The sequence below is a fragment of the Ranitomeya imitator genome, chromosome 3, assembly GCF_032444005.1.
Source record: "Ranitomeya imitator isolate aRanImi1 chromosome 3, aRanImi1.pri, whole genome shotgun sequence".
Classification (NCBI taxonomy): domain Eukaryota; kingdom Metazoa; phylum Chordata; class Amphibia; order Anura; family Dendrobatidae; genus Ranitomeya; species Ranitomeya imitator.
In genome coordinates, this window is record NC_091284.1 from 27,209,169 (window position 1) to 27,233,477 (window position 24,309).

Genomic DNA, 24,309 nt, shown 5'->3' on the forward strand with positions numbered 1-24,309 from the left:
TATGAAAATTGTACATTCACACTGAAGGCATCAAAACTATGAATTAGCACATGTGGAATTATATACTTAACAAAAAAGTGTGAAACAACTGAAATTATGTCTTATATTCTAGGTTCTTCATAGTAGCCACCTTTTGCTTTGATGACTGCTTTGCACACTCTTGGCAAGTCTATGGAGAAAAAACGCATCCTGCAGGCAACTTTGCAGGATGCACGACGCATTGTGGCGTGCGTCGAACGACGCTAGTGTGAAAGTAGCCATAAGGGTTAACAATAACATAAAACTTTTAGGATGTCTGCTTCCAGTAGGTATAGAAAGAACGTAATGGAGTGCACTCAGCCTATAGCGAGGTGCTGGTGTAATAGACCAAAGGTCTCAAGTATAGTAAATATAAAATTCACCGCACTCTCTTAGGAAACATAAAGTATAGTGTGAATTTATTGTATAAACAATCTGGGAGCGGAACAGAATATACAATTTTATGCGATCTTTAACTCAACGTTTCGGGACTTTTCTACTAGGACACCACAGATCCATGCTTTTGACTGCTTCAGGTGGACTCTTACATACCATTAGGATCTCCATGTGGATAACTATTCGTTACTTATGCATATATATTGAAATAAGCGATCACGTGATAAAGGCTCAGGCTGAGCCGAAACGTTGAGTTAAAGATCGCATAAAATTGTATATTCTGTTCCGCTCCCAGATTGTTTATACAATAAATTCACACTATACTTTATGTTTCCTAAGAGAGTGCGGTGAATTTTATATTTGCTTCCAGTAGTTGGCACCAGAGTTCTAGTAACTCTCTAAAGAGAGAATTTGCATTGCGCACAGCAGAAGAACAAGACAAAGATGTTTGGAGTGCTGGGAGTCCACCATGTCTCTGCTGTTCCTGCTCCTCCGTGTGTCTCTGTTACTCCAAGCCGGGCACTGCCAGGGTGAGTAATCTCCAGAATTATCTCTGTTAACCCTGTAGATGCTGTCTCTGCTCCTCTGTGTGTCCTTCCAGGGTGAGTAATCTCCAGGATTATCTCTGTTAACCCTGTAGATGCTGTCTCCTGCATGTTCTGCGTCCTCTGCTGTTCTGAGTCCTCTGTGGCTCCTGTCACATCTCTGCCTCTGCTCTGTACACTGTCTCACTGCTGAATATAATATTACATATGTGTGAGAATAGCTCTGACATGTGGGGTCCCCATCAGGGGGGATACAGGGCGAGGGTGGGCTCGGCTGGGATCTCTCCACTGTATAGTGTTCTCTATTCACTCATTCTATGAGGAATCCGAGACTCTGACGTTTGTTTTTTTGGGGATATTTTTGGACAAGTCTTCACCATACGGTTCCAGGACAGTTACTAAAATGATGAGCATCTTCTCCGGGAACAGACGGGTACAGAAAAGAAACCGTTGTCCCCGTCCTGCCGCCCCACAACCTCCGTTAGGCTACTCTCACACTAGCGTCGGAATCAGGGGTGGATTAAGGGTAGCCAGGGCCCCGGGCTGTTTACACACTGTGGGCCCACCCGGTCATGTGACGGGGGTCATGTGACGGGGGTCATGATATACCTGAACCAGATTATTCCAGAAAAATGGCCGGGCCCTACTCTACTGTAACCTATTAAATATTTGTTAAAATCTGCAATACAATTTAGGTATATCTTGACCAATAATATCACATACAAGGAACAAATACCACCGCACCATGTCAAGACCACATATTACCACTTGGTGACCAAATAGCACATACAAGGGACAAATACCACAACACCATTTCCAGACCACATATTACCACCACATAGTGACTGAATACTACAATACTGATCAGTAAAAAAAAACAAAAAAAAAAAACACAATACTATCACCATTAGTGCCAGTATTCACAGGAGATCTGTACTTAGTATGCAGTGTCTGTGTAGAGGTAATACAGTGATCACTGGTGACATTATACACAGGACCTCTGTATATAGTATACAGTGTATAGTGTCAGTGTATAGGTAACACTGACTCACCAGTGACGTCTCTAGGTGAAGTCCTTCATCTTTCATCCAGCACAGACCGCCATCATTTCTCCCAGCCAGGACTCGTTTCTGCAGGAAATAACACAGTTATCTCGAGCTCCGCTTGTAGAACACATTACTTAATTTTTCACAACTTCTACATTACACCACATGAAGAGAAAAAGGCGATATAGTGTCACTCTGCACAGTAACAGGACCGCCCCCCCCATTTAAAACAGTATACTCAAAAAATAAAATAAATACATCACTGCAGTAATAATATCCCTTAATTAGCCCCTATGGTAATACTATTCCCCACCCCATGTATCTCATTCCTCGCTCCAGCCATATGTTCTCCCATCCTGCACTCATGAGTATCCATCCTGCCCCATATGATCTCCCCATCCTGCCCCATCTGTCTCCATCGTATCCATCCTGCCCCATGATCCAATCCTGCCCCATGTCTTTCATTCTACCCCGTGTCTCCAATCATGCCCCGAGTCTACATTCTGCCCATGCCTCCAGTCCTGCCCCCAGTGTGTCCAGCAATCTGCCCCAGTGTGTCCAGCATATTACCCCCAGTGTGTCCAGCAATCTGCCCCACTGTCTCCAGCAATCTCCCCCACTGTCTCCAGCAATCTGCCCCACTGTCTCCAGCATTGCCCCCAGTGTGTCCTCCAATCTGCCCCAGTGTCTCCAGCATTGCCCCCCAATGTGTCCTCCAGCAATCTGCCCCACTGTCTCCAGCATTGCCCCACTGTCTCCAGCATTGCCCCACTGTCCCCAGCATTGCCCCACTGTATCCAGCATTGCCCCACTGTCTCCAGCATTGCCCCACTGTCTCCAGCATTGCCCCACTGTCCCCAGCATTGCCCCACTGTCTCCAGCAATCTGCCCCACTGTCTCCAGAAATCTGCCCCACTGTCTCCAGCAATCTGCCCCACTGTCTCCAGCAATGTGCCCCACTGTCTTAAGCATTGCCCCCAGTGTGTCCTCCAGCAATCTGCCCCAGTGTCTCCAGCATTGCCCCAGTGTGTCCTCCAGCATTGCCCCAGTGTGTCCTCCAGCATTTCCCCCAGTGTGTCCAGCATTGCCCCCCAGTGTGTCCTCCAGCATTGCCCCCCAGTGTGTCCTCCAGCATTGCCCCCCAGTGTGTCCTCCAGCATTGCCCCCAGTGTGTCCTCCAGCAATCTGCCCCAGTGTCTCCAGCATTGCCCCAGTGTGTCCTCCAGCATTGCCCCAGTGTGTCCTCGAGCATTGCCCCCAGTGTGTCCTCCAACCTGCCCCAGTGTGTCCAGCATTGCCCCCCAGTGTGTCCTCCAGCATTGCCCCCCAGTGTGTCCTCCAGCATTGCCCCCAGTGTGTCCTCCAACCTGCCCCAGTGTCTCCAGCATTGCCCCCCAGTGTGTCCTCCAGCATTGCCCCCCAGTGTGTCCTCCAGCATTGCCCCCAGTGTGTCCTCCAACCTGCCCCAGTGTCTCCAGCATTGCCCCCCAGTGTGTCCTCCCTCCAGCATTGCCCCCCAGTGTGTCCTCCCTCCAGCATTGCCCCCCAGTGTGTCCTCCCTCCAGCATTGCCCCCCAGTGTGTCCTCCCTCCAGCATTGCTCCCCAGTGTGTCCTCCCTCCAGCATTGCCCCCCAGTGTGTCCTCCCACGAGCATTGTCCACCGTTAACTGATAAAAAAAAAAAAAAACAGTCTCCTCCTCACCTGTCCGCGCTCCAGGCGGCGAGCTCCCTTCAGCAGCGCACACTCGCCGGCGACTGACGTCAGACGCCGGCGACGTGTGTGCTGCGGCCGACTTCAGCTGCCAGCCTCCAATTGGCTGGCGGCTGTTGTTGTTAACTATTGATGTGCGGGCGCGCGCCCGCACATCAATAGGAAACCGCCGCAGCGCCGGAAAGGGCCCGGTGAGCAGATGAGAAGGGGCCCAATGCGGGCCCCCTCTCTCTGCCCACCGGGTCCGGGGGCACATAAACGCCGCCCGGCGGGCATTCACAGTCTCACAGACGATTATCAGAGGGTTAATCTGTGCGGTAGCCCAGGGCCCCCCCAGACCACTGGGCCCTGGGCTACCGCCCATATTGACCCTCTGATAATCCGCCCCTGGTCGGAATCTCCCCGTCGCAATGCGTCGGGCCGAGATTCCGACGCTAGCGTTTGTTGCGCCGCACAACGGGTGCAGCGGATGCATTTCTCCGGCGCATCCGCTGCCCCATTGTGAGGTGCGGGGAGGTGGGGGCAGAGTTCCGGCCGCGCATGCCGTACATTTAACGTTTTTTGCTCCCGGCGGTCCGCCACAACACGGCGCAACCGTCGTAAGACGGTTGCGGCGTGTGTCAATACGTTGCAATACGTTGCAATACGATGCAATACGATGCAATACGATGCAATACGATGCAATACGTTGCAATACGATGCAATACGATGCAACGCGTCGGTAATGTATCTCTATGGGGCAAAAACGCATCCTACAAACAACTTTGCAACTTTGCAATACAGTACGTTGCAATACGTTGCAATACGATGCAACGCGTCGGTAATGTATCTCTATGGGGCAAAAACGCATCCTGCAAACAACTTTGCAGGATGCGTTTTTTTCCCCTAAACGACGCATTGCGACGTATTAAAAAAAACGCCAGTGTGAAAGTAGCCTAACACTTTTAGGCTACTTTCACACATCAGGTTTTTGCCATCAGTCACAATCCGGTGAGTTTTGAAAAAAAAAATGGATCCGTTTTTTTTTCCACCGGATCCGTTTTTTCTCATAGAGTTGTATTAGCGCCGGATTGCGCCTGATGTCATAACATTTCATCTGTTTTTTTCCGGAGCCGTCAAAAATTTGTTTTCTGGCAGACAGAGAAAACGTCCAGAGGAACGTTTTTTCAGTCCGGCTGAAAAGTGCACAGCGACTGATCCGGCCAAAAACACCTGAAACGCAAGGTGAAATTACTGAATTCGGCGACCGGATCCAGTTTTGCACACAAATCATTCATTTTTTCTTTTACTTTTCCATTCTGGAAACTCTCTCCTCCATTCTCTCTCTCTCTCTCTCAATTCAATTCAATTCAATTCAATTCAAATGAGCTTTATTGGCAGGACTAAGCACATGTTAGCATTGCCAAAGCATATGGTAAAAATACGGGGGTGGGGGAGGGGGGCATATAGAGGTCCAGGATATATCAGACTCCTTTTAGAGGATAGGGGACAGGTCCAGGGTGGGGTATAGGAGTCCATAACATATCGGGCTCTTTAGTCGGGGGATAGGGATTTGTCCAGTGTTGGGATACAGGAGTCCATGACATATTAGGCTCCTCTTAGTCTGTGGCAGGCACTGACATATTCCGCTGCTACGGCCACTGCACTTTCCTCTTCCCCCAGTATTATCGGCAGTTTCTCTTCCTCCTCCTTGGAGGTGAAGTCTGGGAGGAGATCAGACAGTCTCTTGAAGTGAGTGTCCCTCACTGCGGAGTATTTGGGGCACCTCAGCAGGAAGTGGGCCTCATCCTCCATGGCCTCCTGGGGGCACTGCTGGCAGAGTCTGCCTCATCCTCCACGGCCTCCTGGGGGCACTGCTGGCAGAGTCTGCCTCATCCTCCACGGCCTCCTGGGGGCACTGCTGGCAGAGTCTGCCTCATCCTCCACGGCCTCCTGGGGGCACTGCTGGCAGAGTCTGCCTCATCCTCCACGGCCTCCTGGGGGCACTGCTGGCAGAGTCTGCCTCATCCTCCACGGCCTCCTGGGGGCACTGCTGGCAGAGTCTGCCTCATCCTCCACGGCCTCCTGGGGGCACTGCTGGCAGAGTCTGCCTCATCCTCCACGGCCTCCTGGGGGCACTGCTGGCAGAGTCTGCCTCATCCTCCACGGCCTCCTGGGGGCGCTGCTGGCAGAGTCTGCCTCATCCTCCACGGCCTCCTGGGGGCGCTGCTGGCAGAGTCTGCCTCATCCTCCACGGCCTCCTGGGGGCACTGCTGGCAGAGTCTGTTCTCTCGGGGCTTGTAGTTCTGTCGGTGCCGCCCGGATTCGATGAGTAGGCTGTGGGCGCTCAGTCTGTACCGGCTCAGGATCTGTCGATCTTTGGGGTTTTCTAGTTTCTCTAGATATGGGGCCAGTTTGTACTCCCACTGTAGATTCCGGTATATTGTCAGTTTCTGGGATTTGTTTATGTCGTTCCTCCAGATGCTGAGATATTCCTCTTTGACTTTGTGTACCATCTTCCGGATTTCGCCTTTTGTCAGGCCATGGAGGTTGATGGCTTGGTCAGACCGGCTTTGGGTACTTTTTCTTGGGAGGCTTCCTGAGGCTTCCTGGTGTAGGAGGGCTTTGTGATGGTAGGAGCTGGGACTGCTACTTTGTAGATGAGCCTTGAATGACAGCGCCTTCTTCTTTATTGCGATGTGTAGTGGGAATCTGCCCAGCTCTGCTCGGCAGGCGCTATTTGATGTGCTCCAATGGACTTGGAGAAGATGCTTGCAGAACTCTAGGTGGAATATTTCTGTCGGCCCAGCGTCCCACTTTGACCAGTTTGGGTATGAGACTGGGCCCCAGACCTCACTACCGTATATAAGAATTGGGGCAATGATGGAGTCAAAAATTTTTAGCCAGACGGTTACTGGTGCCTTGAGGTGGTACAGACGCCTTCTGATGGCATAGAAGGCTTTGGATGCCTTGTCTTTTAGTGACTCTATGGCTTGCTTGAAGCTCCCTGACTGGCTGAGTTCTAGGCCCAGGTAGGTGTACCTGTTGGTTTCAGTAAGTGGACGGTTGTCTATCATAAAGGTAGGATTGCCAGTGGGTTTCTGCTTTCTTTTCTGGAACACCATGATATTAGTTTTTTCTCGTTGATTGGCAGTGCCCATGTGCTGCTGAAGGTCTCTAGGATTTTCAGATGATCTTGGAGGCCTTTCTCAGTTGGTGATAACAGCACGAGGTCATCTGCATACAGCAGAAATTTCACCTGGGTGTCATGGAGGGTGAGTCCTGGTGCTGAGGAGGACTCTAGGGCCACTGCCAGCTCATTGATGTAGATGTTAAAGAGCGTTGGACTGAGGCTGCAGCCCTGTCTCACTCCTCAACTCTGTTGGAAATAGGCCATCCTCCTTCCGTTGACCTTCACAATGCAACTGTTCTCTGTGTAGGAGCTTCGGATGACATCATATGTTTTGCCTCCTATTCCGCTCCTCTCTCTCTCTTCTCTCTCCTCTATTCTCTCTCCTCTCTTCTCTCTCCTTTTCTTCTCTCCCCTCTCTCTCTCTCTCTCCCCTCTCTCTTCTCTCTCTCTCTTCTCTCTCCCCTTTCACTCCCCTCTCTCTCCCCTCTCCCCTCTCTCCTCTCTCCCCTCTCTCTCTCTCTCCCCTCTCTCTCTTCTCTCTCTTCTCTCCTCTCTCCCCTCTCTCTCTCCTCTCTCTCTCCTCTCTCCCCACTCTCTCTCCCCTCTCCTCTCTCTACTCTCTCTCCCCTCTCTCTCTTCTCTCTCACCTCTCCTCTCTCTCCTCTCTCTCCCCTCTCTCTCCCCTCTCCTCTCTCTCCCCTCTCCCCCTCTCTCTCCCCTCTCTCTCCCCTCTCCTCTATCTCTCCTCTCTCTTCTCTCTCCCCTCTCGTCTCTCTCTTCTCTCTCTCTTCTCTCTCTCCCCTCTCCTCTCTCTTCTCTCTCTGCCCTCTCTCTCTGTCCTCTCTCTCTCTCCTCTCTCTTCTCTCTCCCTCCCCTCTCTCTCCTCTCTCTTCTCTCTCTCCTCTCTCTCTTCTCTCTCCCCTCTCCTCTCTCTCCCCCTTTCTCCCCTCTCTCTCCCCTCTCCTCTCTCTCCCCTCTCCCCCTCTCTCTCTCCCCTCTCCTCTATCTCTCCTCTCTCTTCTCTCTCCCCTTTCCTCTCTCTTCTCTCTCTCTTCTCTCTCTCCCCTCTCCTCTCTCTTCTCTCTCTGCCCTCTCTCTCTGTCCTCTCTCTCCCCTCTCTCTTCTCTCTCCCCTCTCTCTCTCTTCTCTCTCTCTTCTCTCTCCCCTCTCTCTCCCCTCTCTCTCCTCTCTTCTCTCTCTTCTCTCTCCCCTCTCTCTCTTCTCCCTCTCTTCACCCTCCCCTCTCTCTCTTCTCTCTCTCCCCTCTCTCCTCTCTCTCTTCTCTCTCCCCTCTCTCTCCCCTCTCTCTCTCTTCTCCCTCTCTTCACCCTCCCCTCTCTCTCTTCTCTTTCTCTTCTCTCTCTCCTCTCTCTCTCCTCTCTTCTCCCTCTCTTCTCTCTCTCCTCTCTCTCTTCTCTCTCATCCCCAGAACAGGAAGTTACTGTATTCCTCTGTGAAAAAGAAAAACCGGATCCAGCAGAAAAACGGATCCGTCGCATCAGTTTTTCACTATTTGCGACGGATCCGTGCCTGAAACAAAACAACTGCTGTGTGAAAGTAGCCTCATTTGGGATTTTCAATGGGTCAGTGTCAGACCCCGGTAGAAGACAGCTCCCATCTGAGGGCGGTATAAGGGTCCTTTGAGGGCCAGTAGTTCAGCTTCTTGCTGGTTTGGTGGTAGAAGTCGCCCCCCGATCCCCTGTGCCCCAGTTCAGCTGCTCCAGTGACATGTCCGCCCCTATGATGGGCTATTATGGCAGCTGGGGACCTGAAGAGACATTTATTTCACCAGTTAAAAAAATCAAACAAACCTGTAAGTGACCCCAATTTTCTTACATTTTGGAAATAAAAACCTACAAATATTAAATATAATCATGTGATGTCATCGCATCCATAAGCTCCAATTGCTGCTTCTTAACGTCACCTAGAATTGCTGCTTTTTATGTACCTTGTCCCCTTCCCAAAAATATAATAGCAATAATAAATTCTGATGATCATTAAAATGGTCCTAGTAAAAGTCTCACCCTACAAAAGATGCAGCGCACCTGTCCTCACGTAGCCGCGTCCTCAGAAGGTTTTCTGTTTTATAAAAGTAATAATATTTATGATCTGGTCTTGCTGTAATTGTTCTGTCTCGGGGATCTCACTGTGTGACACTTGCTAGGCACCGGCAGACATTACTGGCAGGGGCTTTTGTTCCTTGCAGACAATAGCTGTGTTTGTACAGTCCAGTCGCCATCATTATGGGCGGCTCTAATAAGCTCATTTTTGCTATGAAGCCGGATGGAGAGAAGATCTCTGCTGCAATAGAGTGATTTATTAAAAAACATCATATCCAAATTGCTCCCGATCACCCTCCTGATAAGTTCTTCTTGCCGAGTCACCAGGTCCAGTTTGCTGGGTCCCGGTCCGGGTCCGGTCAGTCTGGTCTGCCTGTGCTGGGTCTGGTTCGCCCATGCGGTGTCCGGTCTTGACGTGTCCGGTCCTGTGCGCCCGTGCTGTGTCGCCGGATCTGGTCCGCCATTGCCAGTTCTGGTCCGTCTGTGCTCAGCCTGTTCCACCCATGCTGAGTCGCCGAGTCCGGTCCTCTCATGCTGAGTCATTGGGCCGAGTCTGGTCTGCCAGTACCAAGTCCAGTCTGCCCGTGCCGGATCCAGTCCATCTGTGCCATGTCACCAGGACTGGTCCACTCATGCTGGGTTACAGTCCGCTCGTGCAGTGTCTCCAGGTCTGGTCCACCAGTTCCAAGGCAGTATAATGGCCCCACACAGCCCTCCACACACTATGATGGACCCCAGATAAACCTTAACACTGTATATGGAGGTGTGATGGAGGCACTGTGTGCATAGCGCTGTAGTTTGTTTAAATCAATGATTACACAGTGGCCATACTACTACATGGATGACTATGGGCTGTGCATTATACTATATAGATGATTGTGGGCTGTGCATTATACTACATGGATGACTATGGGATGTGCATTATACTACATGGATCACTAGGAGCTGTGTATTATACCACATGGTTGACTATGGGCTGTGCATTGTACTATATATGGAGGACTATGGGCTGTGCATTATACTATATATGGATGACTATGGGCTGTGCATTATACTATATATGGAGGACTATGGGCTGTGCATTATACTATATATGGAGGACTATGGGCTGTGCATTATACTATATATGGATGACTATGGGCTGTGCATTATACTATATATGGAGGACTATGGGCTGTGCATTATACTATATATGGAGGACTATGGGCTGTGCATTATACTATATATGGATGACTATGGGCTGTGCATTATACTATATAGATGATTGTGGGCTGTGCATTATACTATATATGGAGGACTATGGGCTGTGCATTATACTACATGGATGACTATGGGATGTGCATTATACTACATGGATCACTAGGAGCTGTGTATTATACCACATGGTTGACTATGGGCTGTGCATTGTACTATATATGGAGGACTATGGGCTGTGCATTATACTATATATGGATGACTATGGGCTGTGCATTATACTATATATGGAGGACTATGGGCTGTGCATTATACTATATATGGAGGACTATGGGCTGTGCATTATACTATATATGGATGACTATGGGCTGTGCATTATACTATATATGGAGGACTATGGGCTGTGCATTATACTATATATGGAGGACTATGGGCTGTGCATTATACTATATATGGATGACTATGGGCTGTGCATTATACTATATAGATGATTGTGGGCTGTGCATTATACTATATATGGAGGACTATGGGCTGTGCATTAAACTATATATGGAGGACTATGGGCTGTGCATTATACTATATATTGATGACTATGGGCTGTGCATTATACTATATATGGATGACTATGGGCTGTGCATTAAACTATATATGGAGGACTATGGGCTGTGCATTAAACTATATATGGAGGACTATGGGCTGTGCATTATACTATATATGGATGACTATGGGCTGTGCATTACACTATATATGGATGACTATGGGCTGTGCATTATACTATATATGGATGACTATGGGATGTGCATTATACTATATATGGAGGACTATGGGCTGTGCATTATACTATATATGGATGACTATGGGCTGTGCATTATACTATATATGGATGACTATGGGCTGTGCATTACACTATATATGGATGACTATGGGCTGTGCATTATACTATATATGGATGACTATGGGCTGTGCATTATACTATATATGGAGGACTATGGGCTGTGCATTATACTATATATGGATGACTATGGGCTGTGCATTATACTATATATGGAGGACTATGGGCTGTGCATTATACTATATATGGATGACTATGGGCTGTGCATTATACTATATATGGATGACTATGGGCTGTGCATTATACTATATATGGATGACTATGGGCTGTGCATTATACTATATATGGATGACTATGGGCTGTGCATTAAACTATATATGGAGGACTATGGGCTGTGCATTATACTATATATGGAGGACTATGGGCTGTGCATTATACTATATATGGAGGACTATGGGCTGTGCATTATACTATATATGGATGACTATGGGCTGTGCATTATACTATATATGGATGACTATGGGCTGTGCATTATACTATATATGGATGACTATGGGCTGTGCATTAAACTATATATGGAGGACTATGGGCTGTGCATTAAACTATATATGGAGGACTATGGGCTGTGCATTATACTATATATGGATGACTATGGGCTGTGCATTATACTATATATGGATGACTATGGGCTGTGCATTATACTATATATGGATGACTATGGGCTGTGCATTATATTATATATGGATGACTATGGGCTGTGCATTATACTATATATGGAGGACTATGGGCTGTGCATTATACTATATATGGATGACTATGGGCTGTGCATTATACTATATATGGATGACTATGGGCTGTGCATTATACTATATATGGATGACTATGGGCTGTGCATTAAACTATATATGGAGGACTATGGGCTGTGCATTATACTATATATGGATGACTATGGGCTGTGCATTATACTATATATGGATGACTATGGGCTGTGCATTATACTATATATGGATGACTATGGGCTGTGTATACTATATGGAGGATTATGGGCTGTGCCTTATACTACATGGAAGATTATGGGCTACACTACTACACTAGATGGTGGCCCGATTCTAACGCATCAGGTATTCTAGAATATGTATGTATGTATATAGCAGCCACATAGTATATAGCACAGGCCACGATATATTCTAGAATACCCGATGCATTAATACAGGCCACGTTGTATATATACAGTGGCCACGCAGTACATAACACAGCCCAAACAGAATATAACATTGCCCATGTAGTATATAACACTGCCCACGTAGTATATAGCAGCAACGCAGTATATAACACAGCCCGCATAGTATATAACACAGTCCAAACAGTATATAAAACAGCCCACGCAGTATATAACACAGCCCACATAGTATATAACACTGCCCACGTAGTATATAGCAGCCATGTAGTATATAACGCAGCCCACGCAGTATATAACACAGCCCACATAGTATATAACACTGCCCACGTAGTATATAGCAGCCATGTAGTATATAACGCAGCCCACGTAGTATATAACACAGCCCACATATTATATAACACTGCTAGTATATAGTAGCCATGTAGTATATAACGCAGCCCTCGCAGTATATAGCAGTGTGGGCACCATATCCCTGTTAAAAAAAATAATTAAAATAAAAAATAGTTATATAACGTACTCACCCTCCAGCGTCCAGCGAAGCTCTGTCGATGCGCGCTCGGCTGCCGCCAGCTTCCGTTCCCAGGATGCATTGCGAAATTACCCAGATGACGTAGCAGTCTCGTGAGACCACTAAGTCTTCTAAGTAATTTCGCAATCCATCTCTGGGAACGGAAGCTGGCGGCAGCCGCGCGCGCCTCGGCGGACGACGGAAGGTGAGAATAGCAGGTTTTTTGTTTATTATTTTTAACATTAGATCTTTTTACTATTGATGCTACATAGGCAGCATCAATAGTAAAAAAAAATGTTGGTCACACAGGGTTAATAGCGGCGGTAGTGGAGTGCAAGAAAGGAAAAGGGGATTTCCAGCACGTCCATCCAGTGTAAGTAAAATATCCAAAATTTATTAGAACATTTTAAAAAACAATAGTAAAACAGAGAGAGAGAGACTCTCTCTGCCTGACGCGTTTCTGGCGCACCACGGCGCCCTTAGTCATAGGAACTAATACCATCTAGATGAACAGGTTTACAGGTCCTTCTCAAAAAATTAGCATATAGTGTTAAATTTCATTATTTACCATAATGTAATGATTACAATTAAACTTTCATATATTATAGATTCATTATCCACCAACTGAAATTTGTCAGGTCTTTTATTGTTTAAATACTGATGATTTTGGCATACAACTCCTGATAACCCAAAAAACCTGTCTCAATAAATTAGCATATCAAGAAAAGGTTCTCTAAACGACCTATTACCCTAATCTTCTGAATCAACTAATTAACTCTAAACACATGCAAAAGATACCTGAGGCTTTTATAAACTCCCTGCCTGGTTCATTACTCAAAACCCCCATCATGGGTAAGACTAGCGACCTGACAGATGTCAAGAAGGCCATCATTGACACCCTCAAGCAAGAGGGTAAGACCCAGAAAGAAATTTCTCAACAAATAGGCTGTTCCCAGAGTGCTGTATCAAGGCACCTCAATGGTAAGTCTGTTGGAAGGAAACAATGTGGCAGAAAACGCTGTACAACGAGAAGAGGAGACCGGACCCTGAGGAAGATTGTGGAGAAGGACCGATTCCAGACCTTGGGGAACCTGAGGAAGCAGTGGACTGAGTCTGGTGTGGAAACATCCAGAGCCACCGTGCACAGGCGTGTGCAGGAAATGGGCTACAGGTGCCGCATTCCCCAGGTAAAGCCACTTTTGAACCATAAACAGCGGCAGAGGCGCCTGACCTGGGCTACAGAGAAGCAGCACTGGACTGTTGTTAAGTGGTCCCAAGTACTTTTTTCTGATGAAAGCAAATTTTGCATGTCATTCGGAAATCAAGGTGCCAGAGTGTGGAGGAAGACTGGGGAGAAGGAAATGCCAAAATGCCTGAAGTCCAGTGTCAAGTACCCACAGTCAGTGATGGTGTGGGGTGCCATGTCAGCTGCTGGTGTTGGTCCACTGTGTTTCATCAAGGGCAGGGTCAATGCTTTATGGAGATGAAGATTTCATTTTTTCAGCACGACCTGGCACCTGCTCACAGTGCCAAAACCACTGGTAAATGGTTTACTGACCATGGTATTACTGTGCTCAATTGGCCTGCCAACTCTCCTGACCTGAACCCCATAGAGAATCTGTGGGATGTTGTGAAGAGAAAGTTGAGAGACGCAAGACCCAACACTCTGGATGAGCTTAAGGCCGCTATTGAAGCATCCTGGGCCTCCATAACATCTCAGCAGTGTCACAGGCTGATTGCCTCCATGCCACGCCGCATTGAAGCAGTCATTTCTGCCAAAGGATTCCCGACCAAGTATTGAGTGCATAACTGAACATTATTATTTGATGGTTTTTTTGTTTGTTATTAAAAAACACTTTTATTTGATTGGATGGGTGAAATATGCTAATTTATTGAGACAGGTTTTTTGGGTTATCAGGAGTTGTATGCCAAAATCATCAGTATTAAAACAATAAAAGACCTGACAAATTTCAGTTGGTGGATAATGAATCTATAATATATGAAAGTTTAATTGTAATCATTACATTATGGTAAATAATGAACTTTAACACTATATGCTAATTTTTTGAGAAGGACCTGTATATATAGCAATGAACCAATCACAGACATAGCAATCAATTACATTTATAAAAGCTGCAGCTAAACACACATAACAAGACTTTTTTTTTCTTATTTCAAATATATTGAAATTGCATAAATATATACTTTAAATCTATCTGTCAGTTCAATATATGTAAAAAAGGTCATTCCTGTAATTCATACCATGTGGATGTTTAGTGTCTAAAGTCAGAATCCAAAAGGCTTCCCGCAGAGCTAATTGTTTCTTCCAATCTCCACCTCTAGGTGACTGACTAACCCTTTCTATGCCAAAAAATGAAAAATCTGATAGGTCTCCTTTATGTACAGAAATAAAATGTTTCGTAGCCCCAGAATAGCCTGAATTATGGTTATTTATATTTGCTATGTGTTCTGAAATTCTTTTTTGGATTTTCCTTGTGGTGTAACCTATATAGCAAATATTGCAAGCCTTACATTTTATGCAGTATATGACGTGGTCAGAATCACAATTAATAAATGATTTTATATTATAAGTAACATTGTGATTCGAGGAAAAGGTAGTTCTTTTGTTGTCTGCAAATTGGCAGACATTACATCTGTTACCAGAACATTTGAAAAAACTTTTTCTACCGCTTATAGCAGTCAGTGCAATAAAATCAGACAGATCCTTCTTAAATATCTCCCTGTAGTCAATCAGGACAAATCTTTATGCACAATTCTTCAGAATGGAAGCAGAGTAGTGGCTAGGAGAAAAAAACTCCCACATCATGGCTATCAATAAAAGTTTTTTTCAAATGTTCATCTAGATGGTATTAGTTCCTATGACTAAGGGCGCCGTGGTGCGCCAGAAACGCGTCAGGCAGAGAGGGTCTCTCTCTCTTTCTCTTTTTTACTATTGTTTTTTAAAATGTTCTAATACATTTTGGATATTTTACTTACACTGGATGGATGTGCTGGATATTCCCTTTTCCTTTCTTCTGCTTCAGCTGAAATCACCAGCAGGTACGGCACCTACCAGCTACATTAATTTGCAAAGGCTTACAGATGCATGTCTCGGCGTGTCAAGCTCCAACCCTTCCCTCTCCCCCCCTCTCTTTCTGGAGCGTTAACGGAGTGCGTCACCTGCGGCATAACGCGGTCTGTTAACGCTGTCATTAACCCTATGTGAGCGCTGACTGGAGGGGAGTATGGAGCAAGCGGGCGCCGGATACTGACTGGGCACGAGTAGGGAGGGACTAATTCTCGGCCAGGCTGTGCCCGTCGCTGATTGGTCGTGGCAGCCAGGACAGGCAACTGGCGAGACCAATCAGTTACGCGGGATTTCCGTGACGGAAGTTGCAGACAGACAGAAGGACAGACAGAAAGACGGAAGTACCCCTTAGACAATTATATAGTAGATGGATGACTATGAGCTGTGCATTATGCTATATAGATGATTATGGGCTGTGCATTATGCTACATGGATGATTATGGGCTGTGTATTATACTACATGGATGACTGGGCTGTGCATTATGCTACATGGATGAATATGAGCTGTGTATTATACTACATGGATGATTATGGGCTGTGTATTATTCCACATGGATAACTGGGCTGTGCATTATGCTATATAGATGATTATGGGCTGTGCATTATACTACATGGATGACTGGGATGTGTATTATACTACATGGATGACTGGGCTGTACATTATGCTATACAGATGATTATGGTCTGTGCATTATGCTACATGGATGATTATGGGCTGTGTATTATACTACATGGATGACTGGGCTGTGCATTATGCTATATAGATGATTATGGGCTGTGTATTATACTACATGGATGAATATGAGCTGTGCATTATGCTACATGGATGATTATGGGCTGTGTATTATACTACATGGATGATTATGAGCTGTGTATTATACTACAGTCATGGCCAAAAGTTTTGGGAATGAGACAAATATTAATTTTTCCTAAGTCTACTGCTTCATTTTTTCTAATGGCAATTTGCATATACTCCTGAATGTCAGAGTGATCAGCTTAACAGCAATTACTGTACTTGCAAAGTCAATATTTGCCCAGAAAATGAACTTTAACCCCCAAAACGCATTTCAACATCATTGCAGTCCTGCCTTAAAAGGAGCACCTAACATCGTTTTAGTGATTGATCCATTAACACAGGTGTTGGTGTTGATGAGGACAGGGCTGGCGATCAGTCAGTCATGATTAAGTAAGAATGACATCACTGGACACTTTAAAAGGAGGCTGGTACTTGGTATCATTGTTTCTCTTCAGTTAACCATGGTTATCTCTAAAGAAACACATGCAGCCATCATTGCACTGCACAAAAATGGCCTAACAGGGAAGAGTATCGCAGCTACAAAGATTGCACCTCAGTCAACAATCTATCGCATCATCAAGAACTTCAAGGAGAGAGCTTCCATTGTTGTCAAAAAGGCTCCAGGGCGCCCAAGAAAGACCAGCAAGCGCCAGGACCGTATCTTAAAACTGTTTCAGCTGCGGGATCGGACTACCAGCAGTGCCGAGCTTGCTCAGGAATGGCAGCAGGCTGGTGTGAGTGCTTCTGCACGCACTGTGAGGCGGAGACTCTTTGAGCAAGGCCTGGTTTCAAGGAGGGCAGCAAAGAAGCCACTTCTCTCCAGAAAAAACATCAGGGACCGACTGATATTCTGCAAAAGGTACAGGGAGTGGACTGCTGAGGACTGGGGCAAAGTCATTTTCTCTGATGAATCCCCTTTTCAATTGTTTGGGACATCTGGAAAACAGCTTATTCGGAGAAGAAGAGGTGAGCGCTACCACCAGTCTTGTCTCATGCCAACTGTAAAGCATCCTGAAACCATTCATGTGTGGGGTTGCTTCTCAGCCAAGGGAATCGGCTCACTCACAGTCTTGCCTAAAAACACAGCCATGAATAAAGAATAGTACCAGAATTTCCTCCAAGAGCAACTTCTCCCAACCATCCAAGTGCAGTTTGGCGCCCAACAATGCCTTTTCCAACATGATGGAGCACCTTGCCATAAAGCAAAGATGATAACTAAATGGCTCATGGAACAAAACATAGAGATTTTGGGTCCATGGCCTGGAAACTCCCCAGATCTTAATCCCATTGAGAACTTGTGGTCAATCATCAAGAGACGGGTGGACAAACAAAAACCAACAAATTCTGGCAAAATGCAAGCATTGATTATGCAAGACTGGACTGCTATCAGTCGGGATTTGGTCCTGAAGTTGATTGAGAGCATGCCAGGGAGAATTGCAGAGGTCTTGAAGAAGAAGGGTCAACACTGCAAATATTGACTTGCTGCATTAACTCATTCTAACTGTCAATATAACCTATTGGTACTCATAATATGATTGCAATAATATTTCTGTATGTGATATAAACATCAGACAAACACTAATAAAAACCAGAAGGCAGCAGATCATGTGAAAATATAACTTTGGTGTCATTCTCAAAACTTCTGGCCATGACTGTACATGGATGACTGGGCTTTGCATTATATTATACAAAGGACTATGGGCTGTGCATAATACAGTATATGGTGGTGTATTATACTTTATAGATGAAGATGGATAACTATGGTCTGTGCATTATACTATATGGATAAGTATGAGCTGTGCATTACTTTATATGGAGGTCTATGGGCTGTGCATTATAATATACAGAGGACTATGGGCTGTGCATGATACTTTATGGATGACTATGGCCTGTACATTATACTTTATGGAGGACTATGGGCTGTGCATTATACTATATGGATTACTATGGACTGTGCATGATACTATATGGATGACTATGGGCTGTGCATTATACTTTATGGAGGACTATGGGCTGTGCATTATACTATATGGATTACTGTGGACTGTGCATGATACTATATGGATGACTATGGGCTGTGCATTATACTTTATGCATGACTATGGGCTGTGCATTATACTACAAGGGTGACTATGAACTGACTGCATTTTACTATATGGAGGACTATGAGAGTATATTATACTTTATGGATGACTATGGGCTCTGCATTATACTATATGGAGGACTATGGGCTATGCATTATACTATATGGATTACTATGGGCTGTGCATTATACTATATGGTTGTCTATGGGCTGTGCATTATACTTTATGGAGAACTATGGGCTGTGCATTATACTTTATGCATGACTATGGGCTGTGCATTATACTTTATGGATGACTATGGGCTGTGCATTATACTACAAGGATGATATGGAGGACTATGGGAGTGTATTATACTATATGGATTACTATGGGCTGTGCATTATATATGTAGTTATGTGGATTACTATGGGCTGTGCTATGGATGACTATGGGGGTGCATTATACTATATGGAGGACTATGGGCTGTGCTTTATACTTTATGGATGACTATGGGGGTGCATTATACTACATGGATGACTATGGGCTGTGCATTATACTACAAGGATGATATGGATGACTATGGGAGTGTGTTATACTATATGGAGTACTTTGGGCTGTGCATTATATATGTAGGTATGTGGATTACTAAGGGCTGTGCTATGGATGACTATGGGGGTGCATTATACTATATGGAGGACTATGGGCTGTACTTTATACTATATGGAGGACGATGGGCTGTACTTTATACTTTAGGGATGACAATGGAGGTGCATTGTACTACATGGATGACTATGGGCTGTGCTTTATACTTTATGGATGACTATGGGGGTGCATTATACTACATGGATGACTATGGGCTGTGCATTATACTACAAGGATGATATGGATGACTATGGGAGTGTGTTATACTATATGGAGTACTTTGGGCTGTGCATTATATATGTAGGTATGTGGATTACTAAGGGCTGTGCTATGGATGACTATGGGGGTGCATTATACTATATGGAGGACTATGGGCTGTGCTTTATACTATATGGAGGACGATGGGCTGTACTTTATACTTTATGGAGGACTATGGGCTGTGCTTTATACTATATGGAGGACGATGGGCTGTACTTTATACTTTATGGATGACTATGGGGGTGCATTATACTACATGGATGACTATGGGCTGTGCTTTATACTTTATGTACGGTATTGTAGAATTTACAATAATGTAAGAAGTAAGTGAAATCTTTGGCATTGTATTATACCTACAGTATATTTCTCTGCCATTTCTGTGCATCTTAAATATAGTGGTATAAAGATACAAAGTGTCCACGATGTCTTGTTTATGTTCAATGGAACTAAGGGTCCGAGGCCGCCCCCTGATTACAGCACATAGCATTATCCTCCTCCACCATCTGTACAATGGCACAATGCAGTCAGGGGGAAACGTCCTTCTGGAATCACCGGATTCCAGATAGAGAATTGTGATCCATCACTGCACAGAAGACGTCTCTTCCAGTGTCCAGTGGTGGCGGCTTTAAACCACTCCATCCGACGCTCAGCATTGTGCTTGGTGATGTACGGCTGCATGCAGCTGCCCGGCCATGAAGCTCCCGGCAGGGGCGCAGTGTGTGTGCTCATGTTATACCAGAGGAGGTCTGGACTCTGCAGTTATGGGGTCAGCAGAGTGTTGGTGACTTTCATTCTGCATGAATAGATTTCCCGTGGGAACACTCGACCATGCTATTTTTCCAATTCCTGAACAAAATCTGTTTTGGATTCCCCCGAAATCTACAGAAACCAACATATCACAGACCAAAGAGTTAGTGTGGGTTGGTTCACACATTTTCAAATGATGTACGTAAAGCTGAGAGGATCAAAAGTCTTTAGATGTCTGCATCCAATTACTACATCCAAGCCCCCCGGGGGAGGCCCTGGACCTCCCATTACATCTGCCAGTGTTTTATACCAGACAATAGCACAACTCCATCTCTGATCCTTCTATTGGAGAAGGAGGAGGCAAAAGTAACGAGGCGATCTTTCCAGCTGTGCCCAGTTTTGGGCTTTCAAAAAGTTGAGTTAACGAGAACCCATGGAAGAAACTAGTCCCGACTGTGTCACAAACACGTCCCCAATGGTGGAGAGGTTCCCACGGGACGGTGATACATGGACCTCTTTCTTTTGTAACCCTGTTATTTACCCGACTTGGCTAAGAGTTCATGACTCATGGGCTTCTTTTTCAGTCCGAGTTCCAGGAATGGTTTACGCTTGGTTGGAATCACAAGTGACGCTACGATGCCAAGCTGACACCAATGAAGAAATCAAGCAAATCACCTGGGAAATCCAGAGCAGCGGAGGCAGCGTGACACTGCTTACTTACAGGAACGATACCGGAGCCAGGTATCACATGTCGTATGGAAAAAGAGTCAGGTTCAAGGGTAACGGATACAAAGATGGATCCATCGAGATATTCAACGTGAGCCTGGTCGATGAAGGCTTCTTCAAGTGTGTCTTTACTACATTCCCATCCGATCCCATTGAAGGAAGAATTCAGTTACAAGTTTTAGGTAAGAAGACTTTATTTGGTAGCTCTCTCCATTTTATAATATTTTAGATCCATGAGAGATTTTTTTAGCCAATTGATGAGCCCAAAGCCTGAGGTTACAGTACTGACAGATTCTTTATCCTGTGCCCCAGAGCTGCACTCACTATTCTGCTGTTGCAGTCACTGTGTACATACGTTACATTACTGATCCTGAGTTACATCCTATATTATACTCCAGAGCTGCACTCACTATTCTGCTGGTGCAGTCACTGTGTACATACATTACATTACTGATCCTGAGTTACATCCTGTATTATACCCCAGAGCTGCACTCACTATTCTGCTGGTGCAGTCACTGTGTACATACATTACATTACTGATCCTGAGTTACATCCTGTATTACCTGTATTACCTGTGAAACTGTTGTGAATTCTGTGCTCAAGCTCCCTCCTGTGGTCACAAGTGGTACTTCGGCTGATTCTGTCTATGGGCTTCCGTTGGTGGATGTGAGTGGTACTGCGGCTTCTGAGTTTCCTTCCTCAGGTGATGAGGTTAAGTTGTTAGGTGCTGCTCTATTTAACTCCACCTAGTGCTTTGATCCTGGCCTCCAGTCAATGTTCCAGTATTGGTCTTGCTTTCTCCTGGATCGTTCCTGTGGCCTGTCTGCCCAGCATAAGCTAAGTTCGGCTTGTGTTACTTTTGTTGCTATATTTTCTGTCCAGCTTGCTATTTTGGTTTTTCTTGCTTGCTGGAAGCTCTGAGACGCAGAGGGAGCACCTCCGTACCGTTAGTCGGTGCGGAGGGTCTTTTTGCCCCTCTGCGTGGTTGTTTGTAGGGTTTTGTGTTGACCGCAAAGCTCTCTTTCCTATCCTCGGTCTATTCAGTAAGTCGGGCCTCACTTTGCTAAAATCTATTTCATCTCTATGTTTGTATTTTCATCTTAACTCACAGTCATTATATGTGGGGGGCTGCCTTTTCCTTTGGGGAATTTCTCTGAGGCAAGGTAGGCTTATTTTCTATCTTCAGGCTAGCTAGTTTCTCAGGCTGTGCCGAGTTGCATAGGGAGCGTTAGGCGCAATCCACGGCTACCTCTAGTGTGGTATGATAGAATTAGGGATTGCGGTCAGCAGAGTTCCCATGTCTCAGAGCTTGTCCTATTTTATTTGTAACTATCAGGTCACTTGTGTGCTCTTAACCACCAGGTCCATTGTGGTTCTGAATTACCTAATCATAACAGTACTGGAGGCCTAAAGTACTAATGCATCTCAATAGAGGGAAAAAAGAAGTTCTGAGACCATTTTTTTTTCTTTGCACTGTGTTTTGCCTTTTTTTTTCCCTAGACATTTGGGTAGTTCAGGACACAGGTGTAGTGATGGACATCAAAGGTCTGTCTTCATGTGTGGATCATCTCACTGCAAGAGTACAAAATATTCAAGACTTTGTGGTTCAGAATTCTATGTTAGAACCAAGAATTCCTATTCCTGATTTGTTTTCTGGAGATAGAGCTAAATTTCTGAGTTTCAAAAATAATTGCAAACTGTTTCTGGCTTTGAAACCTCGCTCCTCTGGTGACCCAGTTCAACAAGTTAGGATCATTATTTCTTTATTACATGGCGATCCTCAAGACTGGGCATTTTCCCTTGCACCAGGAGATCCTGCATTATGTAATATTGATGCGTTTTTTCTGGCGCTCGGATTACTGTACGATGAGCCTAATTCAGTGGATCAGGCAGAGAAAAAATTGCTGGCTCTGTGTCAGGGTCAGGATGAGATTGAGATTTATTGTCAGAAGTTTAGAAAGTGGTCCGTGCTCACTCAATGGAATGAATGTGCGCTGGCAGCTATTTTCAGAAAAGGTCTCTCTGAAGCCCTTAAGGATGTCATGGTGGGATTTCCTATGCCTGCTGGTCTGAATGAGTCTATGTCTTTGGCCATTCAGATCGGTCGACGCTTGCGTGAGCGTAAATCTGTGCACCATTTGGCGGTATTATCTGAGCATAAACCTGAGCCTATGCAGTGCGATAGGACTTTGACCAGAGCTGAAAGGCAGGAACACAGACGTCGGAATGGGCTGTGTTTCTACTGTGGTGATTCCACTCATGCTATCTCCGATTGTCCTAAGCGCACAAAGCGGTTCGCTAAGTCTGCCACCATTGGTACGGTACAGTCGAAATTTCTTTTGTCCGTTACTTTGATCTGCTCTTTGTCTTCCTACTCTGTCATGGCATTTGTGGATTCAGGCGCTGCCCTGAATTTGATGGACTTGGAGTTTGCTAGGCGCTGTGGGTTTGTCTTGGAGCCCTTGCAGTGTCTTATTCCATTGAGAGGAATTGATGCTACGCCTTTGGCCAAGAATAAGCCTCAGTATTGGACCCAGCTGACCATGTGCATGGCTCCTGCGCACCAGGAGGATATTCGCTTTCTGGTGTTGCATAATTTGCATGATGTGGTCGTGTTGGGGTTGCCATGGCTACAAGTCCATAACCCAGTATTAGATTGGAAATCTATGTCTGTGTCCAGCTGGGGTTGTCAGGGGGTGCATGGTGATGTTCCATTTCAGTCTATCTCATCATCCACCCCTTCTGAGGTCCCAGAGTTCTTGTCTGATTACCGGGATGTATTCGATGAGCCCAAGTCCAATGCCCTACCTCCGCATAGGGATTGTGATTGTGCTATCGATTTGATTCCTGGTAGGAAGTTTCCTAAAGGTCGACTGTTTAATTTATCTGTACCTGAGCATGCCGCTATGTGGAGTTACGTAAAAGAATCATTGGAGAAGGGTCATATTCGCCCGTCATCATCGCCATTGGGAGCAGGGTTCTTTTTTGTGGCCAAGAAGGATGGTTCACTGAGACCTTGTATTGATTACCACCTTCTAAATAAAATCACGGTCAAATTTCAGTACCCCTTGCCGCTGCTGTCTGATTTGTTTGCTCGGATTAAGGGGGCTAGTTGGTTCACCAAGATAGATCTTCGTGGTGCATATAATCTTGTGCGTATTAAACGGGGCGATGAATGGAAAACTGCATTTAATACGCCCGAGGGCCATTTTGAGTACCTAGTTATGCCATTCGGACTTGCCAATGCTCCATCAGTATTTCAGTCCTTTATGCATGACATCTTCCGAGAGTACCTGGATAAATTCCTGATTGTATACTTGGATGACATTTTGGTCTTCTCGGATAATTGGGAGTCTCATGTGAAGCAGGTCAGAATGGTGTTCCAG

At 45.6% G+C, this 24,309-nt stretch overlaps 1 protein-coding gene across 4 annotated transcripts in view; it reads left to right on the forward strand.

The window, feature by feature from the left end:
• Positions 1-835: 835 nt before the first annotated feature.
• Positions 836-24,309, forward strand: part of LOC138672545 (nectin-1-like) — a 103,337-nt gene continuing 79,863 nt past the window's right edge. For all 4 annotated transcript variants that reach the window (XM_069760623.1, XM_069760626.1, XM_069760625.1 and 1 more), the window contains exons 1-2: positions 836-944; positions 20,782-21,105. In XM_069760623.1, coding sequence (XP_069616724.1) covers positions 884-944; positions 20,782-21,105 — 385 coding nt within the window. In that variant the 5' untranslated portion in view covers positions 836-883. The remainder of the gene's footprint in view (positions 945-20,781; positions 21,106-24,309) is intronic.